A 17259-nucleotide genomic window follows, 5' to 3' on the forward strand; every position below is an offset into this window, starting at 1 on the left:
TTCTCCTGCTTAAAGATTTTTTTCTTTTTTAGTAAAAGTAGGACCATATTATTATGGCTGAACAGAATCATAAAATTCAGGAGAACACTGTGGCTCCTATTTAGCTGCATTATGGTATGAATGGAGAAAAAGATTTTTTTTCTTTAAAAAGAACCATCTCATACAGCAGTTTTCTACACTTCTGTTGTTTAGGAGCACATATTTCACATGTTTTCAACCTGCCTGTCAAGTAGACTTGCCTTTTCTAATCATTTGAAAGATCACAGCATTTACATTGTTTGAGGTTCCTAGTCATATCCTAGAATCAGAGAAAAGTCAGGCTGGAAAGGACCTCCAGAGGGTTGCACTAGATCACGGGTGGCCAGGCTGCAGCACGCATGCCGTAAGTGGCACAGACCACCTCTGTATGTTGGCTGTGGCAGATTGGATGGAAGATAGGCAGCACAGTGACAGATACGGCAGGGAACAGAAAGCAGAGCAACAGATCGGGTGTGGAAAGAGGATTTAAGTGACATGTGAAGATAATTTGTAGCATGCCCATCAAAAAGGTTGTCTCCCACTGCACTAGATCACAGAATCCTAGGTTTGGAAGGGTCATCGGGTCTAACCTCTTGCACAAACGCAGAAACGTTACTTCTGACACATCCCTCCTATGCTTATCCAGCCTCCTCTTGAAAACTGCCAGTGAAGGAGATCACACATCTTCCCTGGGCAATCTATTGCACTATCTTCCTGTTCTGACATGAAGGAAGTTTTTCCTGAGATGACTTTGAGGTCCCTCTCAGGCCTACTTCTCTTTAACTGTAGGATTTATGTATGTATAACCCCACATAGAGCACATTCAGTTGTCCAGACCAGAGGTGACACAGGCACTTTTTATTCCACCTTAGTTTAATAGCGTTTATCTTTGGCCATAAAGTAAGCGTTAGCTGGAGTTTCTCTTGTGGTCTGTGTTGAGCAACATCCAAACTCGTTAGACCACCTATTCTTGCTTGGTAGGAAGCGATACCTTCTGCTCTACTTGGTAGCTTAATAGGCAGCCAGGATAAAGATTATTGGGTCAACAGAATTAGCTGAGAAGGATGGGAGAATTGCAGCCTTCTCTGCTATGCAGGTTATAAATCTTCCCTGTTGGAATGTGATCCTAGGGATTAGTTTTAAATGCAGGAAAGGTGAGTAAACAATGGCAAGATAAAGGTCAGCAGGATAGGTATATGCATGTGGCATGCTGTAGTATGGTTTGATTCAGAATCTGACCAGCTTATTTAAAAAAAAAAAAAAAAATCACTGAACACAAGCAAAGATTAGAAAAACATGTGGCTGGTAAGTGTTGAGTCTCTGCTTTAGTCTTCCTCGGGGGTAGTTTAGGCTGGGTCTCTTTCTTTTTCAGAAGCGTCCATCAACAATGTAAGACACGAACACTGCACCAACCGGCCCATTCTTAGAAGAAATCTAATAAAATCACTTTATTTCTATTTTTTCTCTAAATTAACATGAAAACCAGGAACTGAAAATATAGATAATGCAACACTTGAACAGTTGTATTAGAGTGTGCAGTTAAACCTAGTAAATGCAGAGAAACTATGATGATGAATATTAAACATAGTATTAGCCACATAATCTGATAATTTACTACATGAAATATTTCTGTACCTTCATAAGTTTGTAAAATAAATCTTTCTTTAGTCTTATATCCCATTGCCAAATACTATTGCATCACACAGTAAAAGACCTTCACTTACAGTAGGTATCATTAAAAAACGATATATTTATCCCAATCTTTGACTTCTCTTCTTTGTGTCTTGCACACAGAATAATTAATAACGCAAATACACACACATTTTACAGAAACTCATATAGTCAGAATTACTTGAAGGTTAAATTTGCAGCTGTTATTTCAAGCTTTGCCATGATTTAATGCATTTTAGCATTGTGTTAGCTTATAAATTGTAATGGGCATGGCCCTTATCACCTTGTTAGCAACAAGTAACAGCCCAGTTATCCCTCTCAAGAATTAATTTTCAGTTTTCTTTTGGCAAAATGAATACTTCAGTTTCCCATAATGAAATGAGCATTTTGCCCTACAGAATGCTCTGCATTTTGCACAAGGCTGGGGGCAGGGGTGTCCTCGAATGAAATGTATTGAACAATGATTTCTTCAAAAAGGTTATATAATAAGAAAAGCTCCTTTAAAACCGACACAAAACTGTCTCTGTTCAGGTGGCCTTCAGAGCAGGAGATGACTATGGCTTTCAATCTGAAACTCGTTTTTGAACTGCTGTATTTGAAGCATTGAACAGCAAAGAGTAATTCTGAGGTAGCATTGAGGTTACAATGTAGGTGGGTTAGTGTAAATTGAGAATTCTGCTTGCTAATTTAAAAAAAAATCTTAAAATATGCTAATTTTAACTCATTCCTCCTTCCCTGAATGCAAATTTTTATCTTTACTGGAGACATGAGTAGAGTGACGTTAAGGGGGAAATTTTTTATAAGGATTATTAATAATGAAACGTGAAACTTTTCATCCATACTATTAGAACGTTATCACAGGACAGGAAATGCTTCGCTTGTATAGTCATATACTGTTGATGGGTGCAAGCTTGCAACTCCCCTGAGGCATGTATAGGCATCTTAGTCAGACAAGTCTTACTGTGGTTTAAAGCTCTATTCACTGAACTGTCATGTGAAACCAAATAGTAACAATAGGTGTAGAGTTAAAACCGCAAACATTAATATTTTAAAACCAGTTTCCCTTTTCCTTACCTTTCAGAACTTGAATTCAGGGTTCCAGGTTTCACTTGAAACAGCTTAAGATAGAAAGAAAGAAGGAACTTGAAGAAATTGTTCCATGATCTGTCCAACAAATCTGTGGACTTATCTATACTTTATGGTTTTGCTGGTAGAGCTATACTGGCATCTAATGGAGATGCAACTAGTATAGCTTAAACAGAGCTCCATGAATGAAATAAGGTATGCTGACAAAACCACTTTGGGCTGTTAGCATTTTTTCCAGCAATACATTGGTTAAAAATGTGTATTTTTGTTTCTTCCCATGCTTCTCAGTAAGGTAACTGTCTTGACAACATATAAATGTAGACCAAGCCTGTGTCTGTACTGGGAGCACTTTACTGATCTAGGAATACCGGTAGACTATACTGGCAAAGTGCTCCTAGTGTGGATGCACCTAAACTGTCTGTAATGCTGCTGTTTGTATCAGTGAAAGTGCTATAAGCTAATAAGCATTTTTTTACTGGTATAATTATGGCATGGCTATGCCAGATGGGTACTGGGTAGCTTCACACTCTTTATGACATAATGATCTTCACACTACTGATGCCAACAGAAGTGTGTAATGTAGGCATGGCCTGAGGAGGATAGTGTGGCCTGCCAGAACAGAAGATGTCCCATACAATATGAAACAGGTTTCTGTTTAAGAAAGGCTGAAAATGCTATTGCCAATCTTTTCTTATATACACACAGGTTGATATGAGCTGCACTAGTATTACAATATGACTGTGGTTAAATAAGTGAATTATTCACTAAGGGCCTTTTTTTTTTCAGGATTGTACAAGAAATCGGGTAAACTAGTATTTCTTGGCTTGGACAATGCAGGGAAAACCACATTACTGCACATGCTTAAAGATGACAGATTGGGACAGCATGTCCCTACACTACATCCCAGTAAGTCTATACCCTCTGTTCTGTAACACTAGAAAGAGCATTTCAAGTCTCAGCTATGCTGCAGTCTCTGTAACATGTTCTGCTAATATCACAAAAATAAAAGTGCAATATAATTCAATACAGTTTACTTATAAGCATAGAGCATGGTGAAAACCCTACCAGAAGCTGGGGTTGAAGGCGTGCTTTTCTGTGGAAATGTGATTTATGCTTTTTGTTTGGTTCTTCTTGCTTGAAAGGGCACTGGTTATGGCTCAGCAGGGTGGTTTACTGAGAGGGATGCTCAAGGCTAGGTGAAATAATGGAGTGATGGGCTGAGTGAACACACAAAAGCTCTTAAGAATAGAGGGAGGAGAAAGAGTTAACAATAGTTTAGATATTTTACCTAGCCTGGATTGTATGACGCACAAAGGAGCTTTGCATGTGACATTAGTAACATAAAGAGTTTTCATGATCAGGCCCAGCCCTGCAGTTCTAATTCAGGGGGGAAAAAAACCTCATGAAGGACAAGAAAACTTCTTGAGCAAATAGCAGGATTTTCTGGCGTGGGAAATGACAGTTCGTCATGACAGCAGGAGACAAAAAGTGAAGCTTATTGTGCAGTGTCACTGTATTGTCTTGCATGCACTCTGAAATAAGCTAGACACCTTGATTTTGAAAAGCAGAATGAAGAAGGAAGTAAAAGATCTTTCCTTGTAGTAACTGAGTAGCAGCAGGTAGGGGAGCTCACTGTCCTGCTCCTTTATTCTGCTCCCTTTACTTTCCTTTTCACCAGGTAAGCAGCAAAAACTGCTCTTCCTGTATTTTCTCACATATAACGCACATTCCCATTTCCAGACACCAGTTCCAAGAAAAAAAGGAGAACGATGTATGTGGGAAAATACACTATATAGTAAGCACTAGCCACTTCCTTTTTGAAAATCTCTTATGAAGGCAGTGCGTGGAATATTGGTGCCAGGAGAGGAGGGAGAAGCAGCAGAGTCCAGAGCTAACACTCACCTGAGCCATTCACCATTTATTTTGCACCTGATCAAAAGCCAACTAAAGATGATAGAAGGTTTCCCATAAACTTCAGCAGGCTTTAGATCAGACCCTTATTACTTGCCATCATGCAATTTTGGCTGGCCCAAGGAGTCTACCTGTGGCAGCCCAACATAAAATCACAACTTGAAGAAAAACCAGATGCCAAAACTAACTGTTTGGGGAATGTTAATGTAAAGATATACAATGCAGGAAAAAACGTTTGGTTTTATTTTGCCAGACCTTGCAAACCTTTTGTATGTTCTTTAAAGCTTAATAATATTGAGTTGGTTATACAAGCATTCTGTTTGCCTTGGCTCTCTCTCAGTATCACTTTGTTCTGGTTTACTTATTGAATAACATGATACAATTGTTTTAATCAGTTGAGAGAGTAAAATCTGTTCCCAGAAGTTTGCTAAAGTATTCTGCTGGGTTGTATGCTCTTCAGAAACAGAGAACATAACAGTTTTGTGTATTTTAGCTTCAGAAGAGCTGACGATTGCTGGTATGACTTTTACTACTTTTGATCTGGGTGGACATACTCAAGGTAAGACTTGTCGGTAGGTTCCCCCTCCCCCCCACATAACTATTTGCTTCAGTTACAATAATGTAATAAAGTATTAACCTTAATTTGCCTCAGATCGAGAACATGCCCAAGCTACAAGGAATATTTTCTAAGGGTTTTTTATGCCATTTTAGAAACTTCTGGTCTTCTCCCTCTATCTACTGAATATTACACCCCAACATACAATAGGGGGGAACTGCCAGAGAGCCAAGTTCTAGATGAGGATCTTTAAGAGAATTAGTAGTAAATCTGAACCTGCCTGTTATTCACCATTAAACTTCATGTTTTAAACTTTTGTTTGGTGTAATGTTAGTCTCTGGAAAACAAGATCGGTTCCTTTGCATTGTACACATGTGAAATTTAGCTAGGGCAGTAATAAAAACTTCTAGGTCTACTACCATCATATCGGACCAAAGATACAATACTGCTTATCAAGTATTTAAAATTCTCCAGCATCCATGTATGGCTATCTGTGGGTCAAACACACCTTTCCAAGGACAATCTGAGGTTTCCAGAAAAGCGGTGTAACGTTTTGAAAGGATATCAGCTTACAAGTTCCATTGCTTCCTTTTTCTGGAGTTGCCATTGAATCACTTGTCTTCAAGTTATATTTTCATTTTTTAAATAAGTTTAGGCATCACTTTAAGAGAGGCCACAAGTCATTTGCATGCTAAACATAACAACACTGTAGTATGGGCTTTTCAACCTGCACTTACAGGTATGAAAAGCTTTTTTCCTGCTTAAAAAAAGCAGTTCTCCATTATTTTAAGCTGTGTAAAATTGGAAAGACTGATTTTAAACTTGATATAGATTAAACTAGCGGCCCCTCTGAAATTATTACTGTTTAGTGAAGCCCTGTGCATTGCTTTGAATTTCGGGTTAATTTGTAGTTGCTCTTAATTTATAACTTTTTTTTTTGTTAGCTCGCAGAGTGTGGAAAAATTATCTGCCCGCCATCAATGGAATTGTGTTTCTTGTGGACTGTGCAGATCTTGAAAGATTGGCTGAATCAAAAGAAGAACTTGATGTAAGTTAAACAAATGGGTTTAGAAATAATGAGCTGCTATTCCTAGTTCTTGGGAAGTGGAGAGTAGGTGACACCCAGGCCTGACGTCCACCAAAGGGGTTTTTTCTCCATATGCTGCTCAACAGACCAGTTAGAAAAGGGGGCAGCAACCCACAACCTATGAACCCGTTCGATCAGCCCCGTGGATTTGGGGCTCCAGCGGCATGCAGCTTTGGTGGCTGTTGCTCACCCCATGCTGCCACGGAGAGACACGATGGCAGTTGGGTCCTAGTGCCTGCCTACATGCCACCCTCCTCTGATCCAAATTGGCTCACTCCAGTCTGCAACCTGAAAAGGTTGCTGACCACTGACTTGAATCGCATGGCTGCAAGGGAACCCAAGAGTCATCTTGGCTTAAGACCTGCACAGATCCGGGAGTTGCTGTTCCCAGACTGCCTCAGACAGATGCCTTTCCAGCCTCTTCTTGAAAATCTCCACCGAAGGAGATTTGGTAACTTCCCTGGCCAGCCTGTTCCCTTGTCCTCCTGTTTTTCTGGAGGTTTTCTGGAGGTTTGATCTGAATCAGTAGTTACTTTTTACTGTTCCCTGTCTGTGCTACAGCTAACTCCCCTTCTTCTCTTCTTAATTATATATGCTGTTTATACTGAGGCAAGTATTTTTCTCTGCCAGTGACACCAGCACCACTTTAAAAATAGAGGCATGTTATATATTGTGACTAGATTATGGTGCTTTTTCCCCCAATGCACATTTTGTCAGGGAATTGTGACTGCTTTCCCAGTCACTATAGTGAGCAAGAGCTTTGTAGTTCAGAGGGGAATTCTGGTTCCCAGGGCAAGGATTCACTTCTGAAATCAGGGTTACTATTTGCACCCATAAAATAAACTGTTTATTCTATGCATCCTTATTGCATGTCTCTCTCTTTTCTTCTCTTCATAGTTATTAATGACAGATGAAACTGTTGCTAATGTGCCTATCCTAATTCTTGGTAACAAAATTGACAGACCTGAAGCCATCAGCGAAGAGAGGTTACGAGAGATGTTTGGTTTGTATGGCCAAACAACAGGAAAGGTAATGTTCCTGTTCTTGTTGGAGAGCTTGTATATTCCCTGTACTCTAGTCTAAAGATCTCTTTACCCCTTCCCCCCAGATTCGCAAAGGAGCTGTCTAATAGGAGCTATTGTTTAATGTATCAAGTCTCCACCTTTTGGGTTAACAAGATTCGGGGTATCTTTGTTCAGAGCAAAATACTTTGTACTTTACAAGCTAGTTCACAGTGTTGTTAGTCCCAAGGCATCCCTTGGAAAATGCCAGCTCTTAGCTTTTACTTGTTTGTTGACTATGGAAAACTAATAGAGCAGTTCTTCTGTTGCAAAGACTCAGAAAGATGAGGCTAACTTACTCTCACAACAGGTCAGAATATTTTGATGGGCCGGGTTCCTGTTTGAAATCTCTGGGTTTACCTTGCGAATTGTGTGTAAGTGTTTGTGCACCTGTGCACACACGTGATAATATTTGAGTGGCACCCTTACAAGGATCTCACAGCACCCTGGTTGAGTATCACTGGTCTAAGGATTAGAAACAGGATACTAAAACCATTACACTGATATGGAAATCTCCATTGGTAGTTAATGAAAGACAAGTTCTTCCAAGTGTCTGTATCAGTAATCTGGGGTTTACATCTGAATCCTTTTGCTCTTTGAAATCTGTACTTTTAATTAAATGTAAATACTGCACACTCACTTTATTATAGACATTCAGTTGTAGGGGATTAGAAACAAGTTTTTCCAAATTCCCTCATACTTATAAAAACTGTTTCTCTAGACTGGCCATATTAAATTTAATCTGTTCCATAGAAGAACTGCCACTGCTGGCTTCTTGCAAATGGTATGGGGTTGGTATGATATGGGGTTATACTGATTATACTAAAGACCTGGGAGGGGGTAAGGGCAGGGCTAGAGGAGAGTGGCTGGGGGCACTCCAAAATGCAGCCCACGAGGAGGGTGGCCCCAGCCACTCCAAATTGCAGCCGACTCCCCCAACCCCCAGAACCCAACAGCGAACATCTGTTGGGCCCAGGGGATAACTGTAAGTCATAGCGCTTCTTGTAAAGTGCTGTGAGTTACATGAGGAGCTGCACTTCTGTCTGCGCCTTTAGTTCCCGGTAACCTGAAGAAGCTGTAGGTTCATTTATTTTCTGAAGTTCTAGTCTCTAAAACAAAGTAGATGATAACATTCCACTTCCGTTTGTTTTTCAACATGTTTATGATTTTACAGCTGGAAATACTGATCTCTTTCATTTCCAGGGCAATGTACCATTGAAAGAATTGAACACTAGACCTCTAGAAGTCTTTATGTGCAGTGTGCTAAAGAGACAAGGCTATGGAGAAGGATTCCGCTGGATGGCACAGTACATTGATTAATGCCATAATCCCATTTGTACATTCTGTCCCAAGTCTGAATATTCAGCCTTTCCTTATTTGATCACTCAGTGTACATAACTTAAACTCAGTAGACTATGTTTGGTTATAAAATCATATGTTTTTAGATTATTATATTAACTGCTAAATTGTAAGTGTGTGGATTGAAAACTGATTTCAAACAAGTTTGTACATTTAAATATTACATGTTGGCTTTCTAATCCCATAAAACAATGTTCTTTTGCAGCTTATAACATGACAGTTGTCTTCAAGCACCATTTTTTGAGAGTGACTTTCCAGTATAGTATGTTTGAATGCACTTTTTAACAGCTAAAAACTACAGACATGTGAACAATATTTAATGCTTATCATGTTAATTTTTTTTATGTACTTTTTTGAAACTGGTTTTATAAAATTTAGAATATATAACCACCTCTCAAGGAACAATAAATAATTAGCTTATTGATAATTGCATGATGCCTTACAGTTTTCAATAATATACTTTCTTATGCAACGTCATGCAATAAATCTAAATCAATTCTGGCATCTTTAATGGGATATGTTTCGTTTTAATGTGTCTTAACCCGTGAGGCCGTCTGAAGTTCTGAATATATGAGTTACCTTTCTAAAGCTTAGAAGGCCTCAAGGTAGCTTGAGTGTACATTAGATAATCATAAGTTTTCACACAACTTAATTGCATTTATGTTAGAATTTTCCATCAACAGAGGAAGAATCTAATTCTGTTTCCCTTAACCACTAATCTGTAATTAAAGACACAAATTAATCAACCGGTGCCAATACAGTTCTTGTGCTAATTGCAAAAGTACTCCTGTTTTCTTGATTTTTCTGAATTAAATGAACCTTTAATTGGCACAAGAATTTAAAGTTTCTTTGAAGAAACAGAAGACAATATTGCATGAAATCTTCTGTTCTAAGTTAAATAGGCTTTGGGTTTGCTAGAGTAGTTGCTTCTGAATGATGATCAGTTACTAAAACGGTTTTTGCTGGTGGTTTTTTTTGGAAACTTCTGTCATCCCCACACCCAGCTGGATGACGGTTTAGCCTTGATTTTAATTTTCATGTTCAGCATTAGCCTTCATTGTGATGAGGTGTGTTATCTTGTACAGTGTTGCCATGTAGGCAAACTGTTCGGTATGTCTTGAAAGCTGCGTTGGCTTATTCCTTGGGTAAAGTTTTGATATCACTAATATTTGTGATCAGACCCGGATAACAGTTCTTTTCACTTTCTTCTGCATGCACTAGGAAGGAAGGAGAATATTTTCTAAGATGGAAGTGTTGGAGCACTTGTATATCAACGTCTTGTTGCTATTTGTTGATACTCACTTGGGAATTGTGGTTTGCTTTTCTGTATGCTTTAGGATGGTGGGGATTTTAGGTAGGTGGGAAAAGGGCTGAACTGTAGACTTCAAACTTGGAGCCAGTCATCTTTGTGGTGGTGTTGGTCACTGGAGGTTTTTGCCCATGAGAGGACAGATGCACGGTTCTTAGTGTTTAAAGCTTATTTGCAAAAAAAAAAAAAAAAAAAAATGGGATTGCTGTACTAATGATTAATGGGTCTTGTCCAAAATGTATCTAAAAACTGTGGTTCAGTATTCACGGTAGAACCTTGGTGGTTGTTATATCTGGAATGCCTCTTTCTTCTTTTCTCATTATATTTGGTCTTCCTTTTGGATATAGGGCTCAAAGGTCTGGAGTATGTAGATGGGACCTACTATTTGCCCCGATCTGAGATTGAAAGATTGAGCATTGGTAATCAAGTCTCCACAGTCCGGAATTTGCATCTAAATAATGAGAGTAACTTAAAACTTTGCAAGTAACATCTGTAACTGAACATTTGCTATTATGAAGATCCTTAGTTTGTACATGGTGAGGTCTAAGCAACAAGCGAAAGTAGCAGATAGCTGATGGAAGTCACCAATGTTTGGCTGTCATTATGGCTACATAATATAAATTTAACCTAATAATCTACTGCAAAACAGTGAGTCAGGGTTACATAAACCAAGCCTTTAGCTAAGAAATGGTCTCGTATTAGTGTGGGGATATTATGAAAGTCCTTGCTATCTATCTACCATGGTTATATTTTGAAGACATGCCTTTTTCAGACATTTCTGATGACAGCTAAATCAATGGATAGTGTAAATATTAAAGATAATTCTTGCAGGCATGGCGTACTGCTGAAATGGGAGTCTTGGGATGTCTGTGCTAATGGAAGTGAAGCTGGAACTAGAGAGGATCTGTTTCCTTCACATCATAGTAGGGCATGCTTGCAGGTCACCTCTACTGGCTGATCCATTAGGTGGGTATTGAAACAGTTTGGGTGCCCTTCAGCTTCTGTTTCAAGCCAAAGTGAATGACCTTGGCAGCAAAGGAAAGAGGAAGGTAGTACGCCATGTCAAAATGGAGGTGGTAATGCTATAAACATACACATCAAGAGTAATTTTTAGCATTTTGAGGATATGCAGATTTCATGTTTCAAGCTGTAAGATGCTAGTTTTAAATGTGGTTGTGATAAGGATATGCAAGGCATTCAGATCTTTTATCTATCCTCCTGGAGATATTGCACGGTCCCTATCATTGCACTATCCAGGCACCACTCAAACATTTACATTTTAGAAATAACACTTTCTTCTAGCCTATAGGAGAGAAGTCTGTGTTAATTAACAGGGCTTATTTGTTTTTGATTGAATGTGAATCTGCTCTTTGTGTGTGAAGAAATTACAGAGGGGAAGATAAGTCAATGAACTGCATTTTTAAATGATTTCTGGAAGTTGTTAGTTCCTAATAAGGCTAGCTTATGGTCACTGTTACTTTTAGGGGTAAGATTTCCAGTGCCTAGTCCCAGCTCCTGTGAAAGTTTTCAGTCTTGGATTCATGAATTCTGTATGCCTCAAAGAGAAGAAATCTGTGGAAGACCGTGGTCACCACCGTCCTGTTTGGATATGGTACCTAGAGAGATACTCACGACGTCCAGTTCTTCAGCCTTCAATTTTAACATCCCAGTAAGGTAGAATGTGAGAGGAAAAACAAAACTAATCAATGACAATACTGTGTTTATGAAGCGTCTCCAATCTATTTTTATATCGCAATAGTTTATTAAGGTACGTGAACACAAACTCCATATGTTTCAGTGACTGCTGCTGAGAATATGGCCTGTATGTTGCAATTCCTTAATATATTTTCATTTGTGAACTGTATAAGATGTATTTTTCTTGGCTAGAGTATAACCTTTGGGTTTGGGGTGTACTGTATCATCCCAAGATGTGAGGCATAATTGCACCCCTTTCCTGGTCCGCTGAATGATGTTTAGCATGAAGACTAAGTCTTTCACTTCTCCCACTTCTGGAATTCTGTTAAGTCCATCTTCTGCACCCTCCTGCCAGCACTGGAACGATCCCTAAAGTATATTCTCCAGTGCTATTCAGGTATTCTCCGTGACGTGCCAAAGATAATATGTGGCATCCATTGGAATATGATACCTGCACGTATGTGAATTTTACTGATATATATATCTATGCCATTTTGTATTTTAATAATCAGAGATTAACATAAGAGATTTTACATCGACTTATTTATGTCCTGAGCCAGCTCAGCAAAATGAAAGGTGCTTGTAAAGTTTTAAGCAAAGTAAATTTGCAAATATGCTTATAGCAGGAAATACTCTGTTCTCTTCTTACTGTACCTTAAAAGAATTGGATGTTGCCATCCAAATTCCCATTTTTCCACAAACTGACTCCTGCTCAGATTTAGCGTAAATAGTAAGAAACAACAAAAGCCACTGGCTCACAATGGAAAGACATAACTCCTTGCTAACATATTTGCACTTAGATAAACCACTTTTTGCACTAGTATCTTCGTGTGGAGTTGAACATTTTCTGTTCTGCGATTGTGAGTGCTGTACATGTGTAAAAACATAATTTATATAATGGACTTTCAGTTTCTGTATTTCTGCAGAAGAATCGTTATAGATGAAAATGTTCCTAAACAGTTAATGTGGTATTTTTTTGTTACTGTTCTGTTTTCCCATCACATGCTTTAAATTTAAATGTCAGGAATAGCAAAATAAAATTCTGATCTGAACTTTGAAGAGATGCAGTTTTAAATGTTACAATTTCTTCTTGAATGACTTGTTACTGAAGAATGAAAAAATAAGATGCTGGCTTTATAAATAGTTTTGTAATAGGTTTGGATTTTTTCATTTAGTATATTAGATAGTTTATATGGGAACAATCAGCCACTCTACAAAACTTAGGTTTCCTATTGATATATGCATGACAGCAAATCCCAAACTGAGAACTTGTGAGTACTTAGAAATCATGCATGGTTTTCATAGTTGCAAAATGTTCACGTGAATCTTGGGCCTTGCGAAACTGGTGAGATGTTAGCTGGACCTTTTCATCGTGTCCCTAAAAACTGTCTGTGCTTGCTTTGAATTTTGCTGATTCAGTCCATCTGAACTTCAACCTCAGTAACATTTGGTCTGTATTAGTAGTGCCAGTGGTTCAGAATTGCTTGTATCGACATGGTTCAAACTGAAATTGCTGAACTCTTTTTCACTTATGGACCTTTTTCACATTTGACCTGCCGTGCTGTTATAGGGAAAGTGGATTGACCCACTATAACATGGAGCTGCTTATCAAACCATCAACCCATGGTGCTTCGTATTAACTCTTAATAGTCAGTCTTTTCACAGCAGAAGCTGGAAGCTCCTCTGCTTACCAGGAGATGTCTCAAAATAGCCCATGTGTAAAAATTACTCCAAACTAATTCAAGACAACACTCATTACAACTAATGCCGGATCATAATAAGGAAGTCATTTGTTTTAACAGAACTTTGAAGCACTTATTACATTTAATTCCAGGATCTGGGAACTGAGGTCCAAAAAAGTTTTGTCATATCCAAAGTCTCTGGGCAAACAGCGGCAGAATGAGCATCAGCTGGAATTCCTTCCCCCTGCTCCTGTGCACTTACTGCTATCTTTTGAGTCTCTGCAGTATCTCATTTGGTCTGGATCCCCTTCTGAGTCTTGGGAACAACTTTTCAACAAAGTATGAGTCAAATTTGCATTCAAACATCTCTGCATTTCTGAGCTACTTCTACTTCTTCCTTATGTACTCATCATAGTGTGGGCGGTTGTCTAAATATTTATGCTCACTTGCAGCTGGCAGTATTATTGTAAAACTTAAATAGTAGAAAGCAGACCAAAAAAGCATGCCAGGAAAATGGGTAAAGAAAGTAGGTGTAGCACCTAAAACAACTAGTATAGTTTTTAAAAAATAACAGTTTTTGGACACAAATTCCTGTTGTCATTGTAGTTTTCCAGCTGTCAATCATGGTTTTTTTGGATCCCTCCCAAAAAATGTTGCTTTAATCCTGGAACTAATTAAACAATAGGAGCAACCTTTGTGGTAATGGAAGAGTAAATAGGTCGCTGTCAGCAGCTAGGGACATGTGTGCACATGTGAACTGTTAGTAATTTCAGAGCCACCTTGCATTTTTATATCAATACAACGTAACGCTTTCATGCTAGGAGGGTACAGGAGCCCAAAAGTGAATGTGGTCACCATGTTAACAAGGGAAGTGCTGGGGCAAGCAACTGATTGAGAAGGAAACAGATTGGAACTCACCAGGGGATTACAGAACCAGGGGCCAGGGGATGTGAAGTGCAAGGACCTGAAACTTAAAACCTCCTTGTACCTCAGGGCAAGACGATGGGAACAGTTAACATTTTGGAATATGTGGGGTTGCCATTGCAAATTGAGGCTGCTTTTCAGCAAGACTAAGGCAGCCAATTGTATTGAAAAATAGTGCTTGGCATACATCGAATAGCATGGTCCTAAAGTAATGAATATGCTTGACAGGAGGTCATGCCTCAGTAATATGAGATCCTTACAAAGATCACTCCCAGAACTAGCAAAGTCACTACTCTTGACTATTGCACAGTGATCTTCAGAAAACATTTGACAAAGTTTCATAGTGAAGGCTACTGGCTGGGACAATCATGGAATCAAGAGAAAGAAAAAGTGCATTGGATTGATCAATGCCCTATTATCACTGGGAAAGGGAAAATGGTACCTGCCTGCAAAACTCTCCGAGCCTTACTGACTTGATCTGCTGGGGGGGATGCTCTTGGGATTAGTGTTTCAAAATACCAGTGCCTCTGAAAAATAAAAAGAGGGAGACTTGCCAAAGCCAAACCTACCAGAGACAGGAACTGTTACAAGCAGACACCCTGCTCTCTTATCTCCTATGACAGCACATTTCAGTGTTACCTTGAACCCCTACAATTGCTCCATGCCATCTTAGCAATAGTGCCAAATTTTATCCTATTTCAGAAATGTTCCGGTGTCCTATGTTGACTGGTGTTCCCCAAGGACACAACTGAGATCGCCTTATTTAACTGACTTGTCACTAGGCATATACGCAAGCTGTAAAACTTGAAACCAGATTTTGAACCTTAGAAGTTTCTTGCTGCTCAGACATGGAGGGTTGAGCCTGAACTCCAGATGGGAAAAACCCCTGTGCTAACATAATGTGTCACTTGTCTTCTCCGGTCTTTGCTTCACGATTGACGCATTTGAAATCGAGACCTTCAGAGAATAATAAATGCCAAGGCATGTTGTTATCAAGGGATGTTGCTCAGTGAAAGCCCTCGTGAAGTAAGGGCCCTGAGGCTTAAAATGAAAAATGGGATTTGCAGCACAGAAAATAAAGAGCTTTGGTATATCAGCCAATAAATGATTGTAGGAGGTATTGTGGGAAAGACTCAAATGTGTAGCTGCTGCAAAGGCAGCAACCAGAGACTTTTAGGTGCAGCAAGAGGAACAGCATTTAGCCAACAAAAGGAGGTTGTACAAATCATGTGGCTTGTTTTCTCATGCTACTTTATCAGCAGCAGATATATGTTCATCTGGTAAGGAAATTGTCAGCAATTCCATAAAAAGGCAAATTATTTAAGGAAAAAATTGCCCAGCCCCCACAAAAATGCCCCTTTTAATCATCTCTGTTAATCATCCTCAGATCCAAGCATCCACACAGTCTCAGCCTTTGGGGCTGCTGGTCCTCACAGGCTTTCCAATGGGACTTCCCAAAGCACACAGAACCACCGGCCATCTCTGCAATCTTGTCTGGAAGGGACATTTCCCCTTTGACCTCAGTTCAGCTTTTGCTTTTTTCTCCACCAGATTAGACATTCCCAGCCACCTCTTCCAGCATGCCCTTCATTTTCTGAGCCATAGCTGGAGAGTGCTCACTTCCCAGAGAACAAATTACTTGACTTTTTTTAGGGTATTTAGGAAGAACTTAGTCTGGAAGGGGCATCTCTAGCCTGCCTTCTGCTCTTGTAACAGGTAATCATTAAGGAGGAAGCCCTACCTGTATTTCCATGTCTGTTCACTGACAACCAGAGCCAAGGGGAATCGATAGAGGATAAAGCACAGTGTTTACACGTATTGATCACACTTACTGCTTTAGAAGAAAATTTCTATTTAATCTGCTTAACTGAAGTTCCCCAGGTTGCTGTGAGTTGCTTGCCCACTGCTATGATGCAAAGAATGTGTAACAGATCCTTATGCATGTGACCACAACACTATTTCTATTTATGTCACCATCAACACAAGAGTCCAAAATTAGCTCCAGAGATGTTCCTGAAGCCCTTGCCCAACCTGTGTCAGCTACTAGACTGCCCTTCAGACCTCAGTGGTGAAAGGTTCATCTGACCATGCTAGAGTTGTTGAAAGGAGCTGTTTACTTTCAAGAGAACTGACCTACAGTGTCCTGAAAACATTACGGTAAAGCAACTGCACATTGCATCAGATACCAAAGAGGGCCATTTGACTTCTTTTAATAATACTCAGTTTTTAACTAATGCAAAACTCTAGAACTCTTGGTTCAGAGATGATACCTTTTCTTGGACCAACTAAGAAATCACCAAAAAAAAAATCTTTTTCTGCAAGCTTTTGGGCATACATACCCTTCCTCAGGCTCAGGGAAAAGTAAAGATGGTAAAATGAATCTAGTTTTTTAACTAGACCTTTTCCTTCAGCAGGCCTCGGCACCTTACAGAGGAAGCCTTGTGTTCTTTTTAATGTTTTATTTTCATACATTACTTCTTTTAGCTAACTCGCTGTATTTGACCTTGAAAAAACTGTAAAACCATTTTCATGATATGGTTTACCAGTTAAGACAGAGAAAGAGAGAGAGAGTGTGTGTGTGTGTGTGTGTGTGTGTAATTCAATAGCTTTTTGACTATTTGTCTGTTTTATTAAATGGTGACAGAGGTGGACTGTTGTCAGTGGTGGCAGATGACAGAACAAGGAGCAATGAGTTACAGCAAGGGTAGGTTAGGTTAGAAAAAACTCACTCACTGGGAGGATAGTTTCATAGTTTCACAGTAGCTAGGGTCAGGAGGGACCTGAACAGATCATCTAGCCTGACCCCCTGCCACAGGCAGGGAAGAATGCTGGGGTCAAACGACCCCGGCTAGGTAATTATCTAGCCTCCTTTTGAAGATCCCCATGGTAGAAGTGAGAAC

The 17259-nt window shown here is 39.4% G+C and overlaps 1 protein-coding gene across 7 annotated transcripts in view; it reads left to right on the forward strand.

Annotated features, from left to right (window-relative positions):
* The window catches only part of SAR1B (secretion associated Ras related GTPase 1B), a 20027-nt gene extending 7211 nt beyond the window's left edge, over nt 1-12816 (forward strand). For all 7 annotated transcript variants that reach the window (XM_006017202.3, XM_025196051.1, XM_025196046.1 and 4 more), the window contains 5 exons: nt 3562-3681; nt 5180-5245; nt 6187-6290; nt 7227-7358; nt 8594-12816. In XM_006017202.3, the coding sequence (XP_006017264.1) occupies nt 3562-3681; nt 5180-5245; nt 6187-6290; nt 7227-7358; nt 8594-8710 (539 nt within the window). In that variant the 3' untranslated portion in view covers nt 8711-12816. The remainder of the gene's footprint in view (nt 1-3561; nt 3682-5179; nt 5246-6186; nt 6291-7226; nt 7359-8593) is intronic.
* The last annotated feature ends 4443 nt before the right edge of the window (nt 12817-17259 follow it).

The sequence above is a fragment of the Alligator sinensis genome, unplaced genomic scaffold (genome assembly GCF_000455745.1).
Source record: "Alligator sinensis unplaced genomic scaffold, ASM45574v1 scaffold111_1, whole genome shotgun sequence".
NCBI lineage: Eukaryota > Metazoa > Chordata > Crocodylia > Alligatoridae > Alligator > Alligator sinensis.